At 35.8% G+C, this 12,832-nt stretch overlaps 1 protein-coding gene across 1 annotated transcript; it reads left to right on the forward strand.

Annotated features, from left to right (window-relative positions):
* Positions 1-7,769: 7,769 nt before the first annotated feature.
* LOC103947450 (transcription factor PAR1) lies at positions 7,770-8,856 on the forward strand. Its single transcript, XM_009358357.3, has one exon. The coding sequence runs from the start codon at positions 8,128-8,130 to the stop codon at positions 8,560-8,562; it is 435 nt and encodes a 144-aa protein (XP_009356632.2). The 5' UTR covers positions 7,770-8,127; the 3' UTR covers positions 8,563-8,856.
* The last annotated feature ends 3,976 nt before the right edge of the window (positions 8,857-12,832 follow it).

Below are 12,832 nucleotides of genomic sequence, written 5' to 3' on the forward strand. Positions count from 1 at the left end.
GTGCTGGCGGTAAAAGATGGCCAGTTCTCTTGTACTGGTTGCAGAAAAGCTGCAATAGCACAGAAGGAGTTGAGTAATTAAGTTGTGGGAATCTGTTCAGGATTCTCATTTCTCATAGAAGCCATAGTATTTACGACTACGCAAGATTCTTTCATCATACTTGGGCAATATAAATTCTTGTCCAAGGCTTTTTTGGGTTTAGTCTACCGGACTAACTTGAACATGACTATTCTAATAGAGTTGGACCAAAGTCTCGCTCGGTGTTTGGTTGGCCTAAATGCATTTCGGATTAGGTCACGAATCTTTGGCAGAAGCCAAAAACAGGAGAGAGACTAACAAGCTTTGATGCGGAGAACGGACATTTCTTGAAATTCAATCCTACCCTGGTCGGCCAGTTCGATAACAAAGCTCACTCTCAAAGTCGTCTAAGACGACCGGTGTTTGAGAGGCCCTGAATGCATTTCGAATTGGAACATGAATCTTAGACCCAACCTTAGAATCGACTCACAATGGACATTTGTCAACATTTCATCGTATCTTGGTTGGCCAATTCGATACCAAAGCTCAACCTCAATGGCGTCTAAGCCAACCCCCCCAAAGTCAAACGAGAGATTGGGCCACAAGAGTTAGGCCCAAATTGAAAGAACAGTCAAAAGTGAGCGGGTATGGTTACTGAATAATCACTAATGTTAAAAAGTGGGGGAGTAGACTTGTTTGAAAATATTTTTAAAATGACTGAAAGTGCTTTTAGTAAATTAATTTTAGGTTCCAAAAGTACTTTAAGCATTTTTTAAAAGAAGCACCATATATGTACTTCTTGCAGGAAACACTTAAAGTGTTTTTCCATAATCTACTTGAATTTTTACTAATGATTGATTTTAAAAATACTTTAATCATTTTAAAAACACTTTCAAACGACGAGTTGGCAGCCATGGACATCCAGCAACAAACAACAAGGCAACTGTCGGTTTCTGACTCATATAACACAAAACAAATGCAAATCTCACATGCATGAAATGATGCATCAAATACACACCTTCTCTCTCTCCCTACTTTTATGCTGCAGCAGCTGCTGCGCCATATGGATTATGGACCCCCTCTGCACGTATGCCTTGTCCCCATGAGCACCATCACATGGACCCCAGCCTTACCCTTGCACATGCATCCCTCATCCTCCTCCCCTTCTTGCTTACCTACTTATTAGGACTTGTGGGATTAATTGTGATTTCATTTGAATTCAATCTTGACTCCTCGCGTCATTCAGTGGTACGGATTTTCTGTAAGATTTAAAAGAAAACTAATGAAAAGGGTTTGAACACTTTAAGTTTTAACGATAAGGATAAAAAAAAGGATAAAGTGAATAGTACCAGGATTGACTTTTTAGTGTAAAAATATGATTTTTCGTTAAAATCAACAATACCGCAAGTTTTTCGTTAAAACTTCCAAGATTTAAATGTTGTAAAGATTCATTAATTGTTGCACAAAAAAGCAAAGAACGAGAAACATGAACTCACACGTCAGAGATATTCGAGTTTAGGTAAGTTTTTCTCTGCAGTAACGATTGAGTTACTGACCCTAACAAGATGATTACCAACCTGATCACCTGAGGAAGTATGTACTTGATTTGAGTACGGAATAAAGAAATGGACGGTTGGGATTATGTGATTCGATTCTGATGGTGATCCAAGAAATATTATTTATTTGGGTAGAATAATAAAGTATAATATAATCACAAGAGGATGCAGTGTGGGAATGTGACAGCAACAATAGAAGGAAGGACGGAAGGGCCATATGCCCAACACTACCAAAATCCCTATCACAATCCCAATGAACCAAACCACCCACTGGTTTCCTCCTTGGAAACACCACCACTCCTTCGCCATAACACCTTACTCACTCACCTATAAAACCGTCCCGTTTAACGGGTTAGGTTTAGGTGATCATTAGTTTAACGAGTTAGGTTTAGATGATCATTAATTTAACGAATCGAGTCGAAATCAACCCAAATTATATAGAATCGACGCTTTTACAGGTCTACATAGTATCTTTCTCACTCGTGATTTTATAAAAATATTAGAAATCTTATCTTGTTTTGAAGTATTCTATATTTTTTAATTAATAAATTTTGATTTTATATTTTTGGCCAATCGCCAAGTAGCTAAAAAGATACTCCTGCATCACCACATAAAATCTCTAAAAGTACTGGATGGTGTTGAAGTATTGTCATGTGATATAATCAACATGTATATTATAATATGAACGAACAATATTAATAAATGAAAGATATTGACACTTCTAAAAAGTTATTTTGAACTTTTTAGGACTGGTTTGGTATTGTTGTGCTTTGAAAAAAAACTATTTCTGCTGTGCTGTGAGAATAAGCAGCTGTGAAATAAAACATCAGAGTGTTTGGCAAACTTTTTTGTAAAAGTGTTTTTGAAAAAAAAAAAAAAAAAGCGGTATTATAGTGTTTGAAAAACTTTTATGTAAAGCAAATGTGAAAAAAATCTGGTTTTTCAAAGCTGGGTTTTGCAGCTTTGTGCTTTTGGATTTTTTTCACCCGAAACTGTGAAAAAAAGTTGAAGCTGAATGTTTACCAAACATGAAAAAGCTCCCAGCTTTTTTTTATAGCCACTTTTTTTCATAATCACCTCAGTACCAAACTAGGGCTTACTAATGTTATTTTTCTCTTAAATTTCTTCACGAGAAGAGTACACATGTACTAGCGTAGAGTATCAATAACAACACCTATACTCATATTACAACATCACTATATCAACAACTTATAACAAGTAATCGTAGTCTAGTATCATAGGGCAACTACTTCTAGTTCACCACCTCTAGTCTTTGAACGCTATTTGGACGTTGCAAATTTAGTACCAGTTCCTGCTTTTACCCAATTACAAGTAAACACGTGTTCAATTTGTGTTTACAATTTTAATTATTTAGACACCTGTACATCTGTAATTGAATAGAAGTAGGAGTTGCTGCTGAATTTGTAGCAGTCAAGTAATGTTATTATACTAAAGGATAATTAGATTAATTGAAGCTTTAAGATAAGGGATTTTTGTGGGGCTCAAGAGTGGGTCAGGAGAGAAGTGCCACTTGGCAACCATGCTAAGCCAGTGATGTAGATTATAGGAAGAAATGAGAGAGGAGGGGTGGGGAGAAGGTACTGGGGCACATGGGCGGTGTTAGGTTCAAGAACATCATGTGATCACATGTGATCTCTCTTTCCCTTTGTTTTGTACAGTGGGACCTCCACTCCCGTCTACTCTATGCTACTGTGAGCCCATCCGCACCTGATTGCGTGGACGTTTTCGTGAACCCTCATAATCCTCCCTCTAGCGCGTTTGGGTCTCTTGTCTACTACATGTAATTTTTTTTTTTTTTTTTTGAGGAACTTGATTGCAAGACCTTTATTTTCTGTTCAAGAATGAATTTTCTATTGATGATGCTAATAATAGATCTATAACATGTCAAAATGTTTTGTTATTGACTAGTTGTTAACTAATTGATACTATATCAAGCTTTCTAAACAACAGATGTTTTGTCTAAGGAAAGAGCAGTAGCACACCAATTTGGTAACTAAAACATTGTTTGATATCTAAGATTGAATTTGAATGGATAAGCTTCTAAATTCAAAGTATATTGAAGGTACAGTAGAATAATTTTTCATTTCAACAAAATTAGAAGGAAATTAGACATTAAAGTACTTCTTTCAAATTTAAGCATTTTTTTAGAGGATTAAAATGGATAAACTTTCAGCTAAAAAATATTAGAGAATTGTTATTGACACTTCAAAAATCTCATGTTGCACTCTAAAGTTTTTATAATTAGAAAAAAAAAATACACTTGTGAGATTGTAGAATGAGATTTTTAAAGTGCTAGTAATAGTTCATAATTTTCTAGCCATTGAACCTAGCCATTTTATGTATTCCTTTTCTAGCCATTGTACCTAGCCCATTGTATGTTCCCTTGTAGTTTCCAACGAGTCTCTATACAAAGAATATATTGTACTTTTTACACTCAAATGAAATCAAGAAAATTCTTTTCTACATGGTATCAAATTTCTTAGATCCTAGAGTTTTGGTTTTCTTACCTGTGATTACGTCATTCTTCTTCTTCTTCTGTCTATCTTCTGTTTGTCATGGCCTCTTCCTCCTTGTTCTCCATTCCAAATCCCAACGCTACAAACTTCGTTAAATTATCTTATTCTAACTATCTCATATGGCTCCGTCAAATTATCTCTTTTCATCATGAAGATTAGAAGAAATTAGACATTTAAGTAACTTCTTTCTAATTACCATTTTTTGAGAGGATTAAAATGGATAAACATTATGTTAAATTATATTTACTGTTCATAATTTTCTAGTCATTGAACCTAGCCATTTTATATATTCCTTTCTAACCATTGTACCTAGCCCATTGTATATTCATTTGTAGTTTCCAATGAGTCTCTATCCATACGAAGAATATATTGTACTTTTTACACACAAATGAAATCAAGGAAATTCATTTCCACATGGTATCAGCTTTCTTAGATCCTAGAGTTTCAGTTTTCTTACCTGTGATGTGTCATTCTTCTTCTTCTTCTTTTGTCTATCTTCAGTTTTTCATGGTCTCTTCCTCCTTGTCCTCCATTCCGAATCCCAACATTACAAACTTCATTAAATTATCCTATTCTAACTATCTCATATGGCTCCGTCAAATTATCTTTTTTCTTCATGAAGATTAGAAGAAATTAGATGTCACATCCCGACCCAAGCCCCCACCACATCACGGGCTATATTCCACCGTAGCACGATCATCTGTTTTGGGTCCCGACCATGCCCTCATGGTTTTGTCTCTGGGAACTCACACGAGAATTTCCCAGTGGGTCACCCATCCTGGGAATGCTCTCGTCCCTACTCGCTTAACTTCGGAGTTCCTACGGAATCAAAAGCCAGTGAGCTCCCAAAAGGCCTCGTGCTAGGTAAAGGATGATAATATACATATAAGGCTTACAGGATCCACTCCCTTGGGTGATGTGGGATGTTACAATCCACCCTCTTTAGGGGCCCAACGTCCTCGTCGACACATATCCGGCCAGGGATCAGCTTTGATACCAAATTGTCACATCTCGGCCCGGGCCCTCATTACATCCCGGGCTCGACTCCACCGTATCACGATATTGTCCGCTTTGGGCCCCGACCATGCCCTTACGGTTTTGTTTCTGGAAACTCACACGAGAACTTCCCAGTGGGTCACCCATCCCGGGAATGCTCTTGCCCCTACTCACTTAACTTCGGAGTTCCTACGGAACCCGAAGCCAATGAACTCCCAAAAGGTCTCGTACTAGGTAAAGATGAGAATATACATATAAGACTTACAGGATCCACTCCCTTGGGCAATGTGGGATGTTACATTAGACATATAAATAACTTATTCTTTCTAATTTTACCATTTTTTGAGAGGATTAAAATGATAAACATTATGTTAAATAATATTTGATGTTCATAATTTTCTAGTCATTGAACCTAGTCATTTTATATATTCCTTTTCTAACCATTGTACCTAGTTGTTGACCCTAAAAACTACCAAGCCTACATGGCGCGGGGGTCGAGCAACTAATAAGCTAACTACATCATTCGGTTGTGTGCGGGGCATGCTAACTCGTCGACCGAGTTCGGTCGGGGAGTAAAGTATATTGATGTCGCGTTGGGCGCACTGCTGACTTCTTAATCTTGCGACTACAACCGCGGAAAGAACATGCCTCGGCCTTTGGGTTCTAGAGCCTGAAGACAAGGCTGATAGTTTCTTCGAAGTTCACGAATCGTCTGCGCCGGGTTTGGTCTCGGTAATTATATTTGTGAGAGTATAAGTACGCCGAACTAGTACCAGACTGTATGGACAAAAATACTTGAAAGAAATAAATGTCTTGATTGTAAATGTGGTTAGGCCATCGGAATGTCTAACTCTAAAATGTACTTGCGAATATCTAATCATAAAATAACACTCGGCTTTCAATGTGCCGAGTCTAGTAACCTGTAACACCTCACTTCACCTAAAAGGCTGATGAGATGACCTTTACCAACAAAGACTCAGAAATCCTTGTTGATCGAGATTTGGATAAATAACCAGTCAGTCCCAAAGCAGTGCTATTTATCCAAACTGAAGATGCTCATTGGTCAGCTGATTCTACTGCTCCAATGATGTTTATCCAAACTAAAGATGTTGTCGGTTGCCTTCACAATGTTGTTTATCCAAACTAAAGATGTGTTGGCGAGAAGAAAATGGGAGAGAAAAAAAATCTCAGGGTTGTTGAAAAGTTTTGCACAGGGCAATTCGTGTGTTGATTTAAAGGGGCTTTGAATGATGCACTCCCTTCTTTATTTATAGCAGCAAACCCCCTTTATAGTCGAACTAGAAATGTACTCAGATTAGAACTCCTTAACCCAATCTAATCAGGTTTCGGCCAATCCTAACCCTTATAGGACCTTGAACCAAGCTCTTTAACGAACCAGATTCATCCCCTAATTCTAAGCATCTTCAGCTTTAAGATTCTTTGTTGCACTAGGGTTTGACTACCTCACTGATCTAAACCAATCCTTCTAGCAACAGAATTCGTCCGACTTTAACTGGACAGCCCATAACAAGATTCTAGATGAATGTTATTGGGCCGAGAACAACTCTAAGCTTTGCCTAAAATATTATTTTGGGCCCAAACACTAGCCCATTGTATATTCCTTTGTAGTTTCCAATGAGTCTTTATCCATACAAAGAATATATTGTACTCTTTACACACAAATAAAATCAAGGAAATTCATTTCTACATGGTATCAAATTTCTTGGATCCTAGAGTTTCGGTTTTCTTACCTATGATTGTGTCATTCTTCTTCTTCTTCTTTTGTTTAGCTTCTGTTTGTCATGGCCTCTTCCTCCTTGTCCTCCATTCCGAATCCCAACTACAAACTTCGTTAAATTATCTTATTATAACTATCTCATATGGCTCTGTCAAATTATCTCTCTTCTTCATAAAGATTAGAAGAAATTAGACATTTAAGTAACTTCTTCTTTCTAATTTTACCATTTTTTTGAGAGGATTAAAATGGATAAACATTATGTTAAATAATATTAAATGTTCATAAGTTTCTAGTCATTGAACCTAGCCATTGTATATATTCCTTTTCTAACCATTGTACCTAGCCCATTGTATACTTCTTTGTAGTTTCCAATGAGTCTCTATCCAGACGAAGAATATATTGTATTCTTTACACACGAATGACATCAAGGAAATTCATTTCTACATGGTATTAGCTTTTCTAGATTCTAGGGTTTCGGTTTTCTTATCTGTTTGTCATGGCCTCTTTCTCCTCGTCCTCTATTCCAAATCCCACCATCACAAACTTCATCAAACTATCTCATTCTAACTATCTCATATGGCTCCGTCAAATTACCTCTTTTCTTCATGGACATGGTTTGTGGTCTCATATTGATGGTCCGTCTTCCCCACCATCCATCCCCACACTCGATGCCAACCCCACAACCTTCAAGTAAGTCACAATTTATTTATTTCTTCCTTCAGCATATCTTGAAGATAGTAATCTATTTCAATCCAATCCATTGTATCAAACATTACTTAAAAGTCAAAAAAAAAGTTAAAAATCTTGACTCTAGTACCATGAACTTATATAAATTAGCAATTGGATTTACATAGCATTTGTCTTGATACCTTAATAACCAATCCAACGCGCTCGTTAGAGTCGTGAAGAGTGAAGCACAAGACTCCAAAGTCCAAAACAAGAGCTAGGGCTTGGGAAGCCAAAAACTCTGTGGGCCTAAAGCTTCGTTGGCTTTGACATTTCTAGCAGCTCAACAATAATTTAACGCCGACTCCTCCTTCACAAGGTCATCAGTTAAACACACACACCTCTCTCTCTCTCTCTCTCTCTCTCTCTCTCTCACAAAGTCATCAGTTAAACACAACAATAATTTAACGCCAACTCCTCCTTCACAAGGTCATCAGTTAAACACACCTCTCTCTCTCTCTCTCTCTCTCTCTCTCTCTCTCTCTCTCACAAAGTCATCAGTTAAACACACACCCCTCTCTCTCTCTCTAAAACTCTTCTCTGTGTTTCTTCATCAATGGAGGAAGCTCAAACTCAAACCCTAACACAAACCCAGCTACCCAAATCCACATTCAAGAGGAAACACAGAAAAAACCAGCTAAAACCCCGCATGGGAAATGGGGTGCAGGAATCTCTATCCAGCAAAAACTTCCTGCAGAGAGCTGCGGAGTCGACTCACGGAAGAAGCAGAAAACAGAACATGAAGAGTGATATGGTCAACGATGTAAAGACTGCAAGTCGCGAGGAGGAGGACGGTGAGAAGGAGGAGGTGGAGAGGAAGATTGAGGCATTGCAGAGGATTGTTCCCGGCGGTGAGTCGCGCGGGGTGGACGAGCTTTTTGAAGAGACTGCTGGGTACATAATGGCGTTGCAGGGTCAGCTCAAAGCCATGAAAGAACTTGCCAGCTTTGTTGAAGGTTTGGAGAAGGAGAAGAGGAAGTTTGGTGGTTGATTTGATTAATTAGTTTTTAATTAATTAAATTATGGGATCTCTTGCTGATTGGGAGTTTGGAAGGTTATTAATCTGGTTCCATGACAGACCAATGAAATCCTTTTTTTCTCCTTAAAATTTTCGGTTTTATTTGCTGGGTTACTTGGGTAGCTTCTTTTTTTTTTCTACTTTTTCTTTTTTACCTTTTCTTTCTTCTTTATAATGTTAATTTTTTGATATTTTTGTAATGGATAGGAAAAGATCAAGGTTCTCTAGTACTAAAGAAATGATATATAATGCCCTTTTCAACATGAATGTTGGAATTATCGAGCGCTAACCGGTTGGTAATGCAACATGACTCGATCATAATTTGCAGGAATTTCATGAGTGCTGCAACTGCAGAGATGTGAGTGTATTTGGGAGGGCAAGGAGTTTGTGATTAGATAATGATATAATTTTGCATCTGGTAGGCTGCATGTCCCTTGGTGTCTCATGTTTGCTTGGTCTATTTTGTTTTATTTGGTTTGTTTGTTTACTGAGAAAACTAGTGGCAATTAGTGTCCTAAATACAGTAATTAGAAGATGGTTAGCATGTGGTTAGTGAGCTACTCCAAATGACTAAACTTTAATGCTACATATGGGTTTTGGCATCTCCTCCTATACATATACGAAACATTAATAAAATGAGGTCCAATTGGTGTCTTGGCTTTAATTAATTTGAACTAATGTTAATCAATTATTGTAACTAGCCTCCTTAGATTATATATCAAGTGCAACACACAGGACAATGAGTTTAGTTTTGAATAGTTATAGGTTATGAGAAGTAATCTCTTTCATGTGTGTATTACCATATGAGTTATAGGAGAAAGTGAGAAAGTGAATATCCTGGAATAAATACATAACTAATTATGGAATGTCATGTATCTTACAGCGAAAAGAGTCAAATTAAAGAACAACGATCGACAAGAGTGAACTAATAATGAGATTGTAAGCCTCATTCGAAAAGAGCCAAATTAGAGAGGAATCAAATAGGAAGAGACAATTTATAATGAGATCGTTACCTTAGTTGAAAAGAGCCAAATTAGAGAGGCGTAAACCTAAATTGTAGGGAGCCAAATTATAATGAAGATCATCAAAAACCTATGCTTGAATAGTATTTCTTGAGGTGACAGACAATCATGTTTATATCTTATTAGATACTAAGTCACTATGCATAACTTTAATATGCGTGCGAGTACAACATTATCAAGTTAGTGATTTGGATTAATTTTGATATTTTTCGGTGAGAAGATCATGCTTGTCACCCACGATGTCGACTAATCTGATTCTTCTTTGAATTAGTTTTGAGATTTTTCGGTGATTAGTTAGTGATTTGGATTCATTTTGGATTATTACAACTTGATGATGTCATTACTTGTGACTTTGTGCACCTTTCAAGTTTCAAATGTTGATTTTGAACCTGACAAGTTTAATTAGACATGTTGTCAAACTATGTAAGTGGATTTGCCACTTTTTTTACATTCGATTAAGGGCAACTTATGATCAAAATTAAACAGTTAGTTCTCATGAGTTTTTTAGTATGTGATCGATATTTCATTGTTACGTCGTTGATATTTAATTTTTAGAAAACTTCATTTTAATCCTTGGCAAAGATGATTTTTAAATTAAAATCATGAGTAAGATTAAAATCTAATTTTAGTCCATTTATACATTAATAATCTTATTTATTAATTATATTTTGATTTTTTAAATTATTTCTCTTTTTTCTTCCTAATTTTTAATGTATTAATTTTATTTCATTTTCATTTTATTTATTGTAATATATTTTGTTTAGATAAATTAATTTTTGTTATACAATATATTTCAATGTTTATCTTCTTCATTTAGGTACATTAAATTCATTATAATACATTTTAGTGCACACATTTAGGTACACACATATCGGTACATACATTTCGATACAAATATTTAGGTACATTAATTCATTATAATACATTTCAGTCCTAACATTTCGATGCATACATTTCGGCACACACATTTATGTACATTAATTTAATATAATACATTTCGGTGCATATATTTCAGTACTAACATTTAAATATATTAGTTCAATATAATATATTTCGGTACACATATTTAGGTACATTAATTGAGTCTTTCAAGTTGAAGAATGTTAAATAAAATTAATAAATTAAAACACTCTTTTTTGTTCAAAAAATAAATTAAAATTTGTATATTAATAAATTTAAAATTTTAATGGGAGACATTAAATCAAATGCACGTTAATTATTTTGAATTAATGACACATCAAGGGATTATAATCAATATGTAATCTAACAACACGTTTATTTTAAATTTCAATCTTCTCGAATGATTAAAGTTAAAAAAAAAAACACTTTAATTTTAATTAGTTTAACAATTAAAAATTTGATATTGATCATTTTAGTTAATTATACTTTTTGTGTATAACTTGGAAAAATTTTAAATTTTTCCGTACAACACCACAAGAATCATTTATGAGTACTATGAACGCATTTTTAAACTATTTTAAAAGTATTATAAAAGAAAGTGAGATAATCGCGCATCGTTTGAAATACGAGTCAAATCTTGGAGACATATATACAGATACATTGGACGTAGATCTAACACATCATCTACATATGGTGGCCATGGTTTTCCAATTTCATGTTGCGCCAAACAAGCAAAAGCAAGTTGAGACTTTGAGACGTAAAACTTTATGGGTGCAGTTGGAAAACCACCATCCAGTTGCAAGGGGTGCACGCATGTATACATGCAGGGTTATGGATCGTTCGTTTGCTTGCACTAAGAGTGATGAATTAAGAAAGATAAGAAGAAACAAAGGAAAAGTGGTAGTGGAGGTGTTTGTCTTATAAGATATAAGGAAAAAAGAAAGAGCTCTCTCTCTCTCTCTCTCTCTCTCTCTCTCTCTGCAAATTGCAGGTGGTCCTCTCGTGGAACATTCATGGTTTATTAAACAACCTGCATGCGAAAGGAACAGCCCGCCCAGACATATATGTTGGACTGTGGACAACCTGTAACGATCTCTGTCTGTATCGCTGTAAATTTAACTTGTTTGTTGCCATTATTTTTCTTTAGGTTTACGGCAAACCAAATAAATACTGCAGGCTTTGCCCATTCTCTTGTGTTTGTCTTCTGCCTCCCCTCTTCTCCATGCTTTCTTTGATTCCAAAGCTTGCCGACCAACACAAGATTGGGCTTGGTTTTGGTGGTTGTGTTTAAACATGAATTACAATGGGCCTCTACGAAATGTGAGCCTTATTTAGATTGTAATGAATAGAGTTGTTTTACACGGAAAATGATTTTCATACCCAATTCTCTCATCCCACACACATTTCTTTATTTTCTAGCCGTTAGATTGAACAATGTGCGTTTATGAAATGTTAGCTCACGTTTATATTTTTCTATTAGAGCATGTCCACCAGTTTAGAGCTGTTCACTAGCTCTCTCACTTCCCCACCCACATGGCTCGTTGTGAGCCTTTGATTTCAATTTTTTTTATTTAATTCAACAACTAAGATTAATCAAACTCTAAACATTTAAAAAATCATAAAAAAATACAAAAAAAATACAAAAAAAAAAAACTTACAAAGTTCGCACTTTAAAAATCTTACCAAGTTCAATAGACTTGCAAATTAAACATTTACAATTACCCAAAAATCTATGGCAATAATGATATGTGGGGATAAGACGAAGAAACCATAAAAAAAAAATATGTTAGTGAATGGTAATCATTTTGCTCTTGCCCTTGCCCTTCCTCCTTCCAAACTAGTGGACTTGCACAAAGCAATTACTATTGAGAGTGAAAATTAAGGGCAATTTTATAGCCTTTGCCCTCGAATTGCCATTGTACTCCACCACTCCACCAACTGGTGGAGATGCTCTTAGTAGAAACATTGGTAGGTAGGGGATTGCCTTAATGGTTAGGTATTTCTCTTACATCTCGAATTCTACCATTCCCCCTCTGACTAGCCTGTTGTGCACCTCTACCAAGAAAAAACACATTCCCACAACCATTGTCGACCCATTGCATTGTTAATATTTATGTATACAAGTCACTTAATACTACGTTTTAGTAATAAAATATTTAGGCCAAATTTTTTTTGTGGTCCCTGTGGTGACACACCACTTTCAATGTCACCCTTATGGTGAAAAAAAAAAAAACTGTTAATTAAACTCCCTTGGTGAGCCCTGTTAGCAATTGAGGTCCAAATCCAAACTTATGTTAGTCTTTTGTTAAATAAACTCACGT

The sequence above is a fragment of a genome, unplaced genomic scaffold, assembly GCF_019419815.1.
Source record: "Pyrus x bretschneideri cultivar Hongxiangsu unplaced genomic scaffold, Pyrus_bretschneideri_v1 Contig12, whole genome shotgun sequence".
Lineage (NCBI taxonomy): Eukaryota > Viridiplantae > Streptophyta > Magnoliopsida > Rosales > Rosaceae > Pyrus > Pyrus x bretschneideri.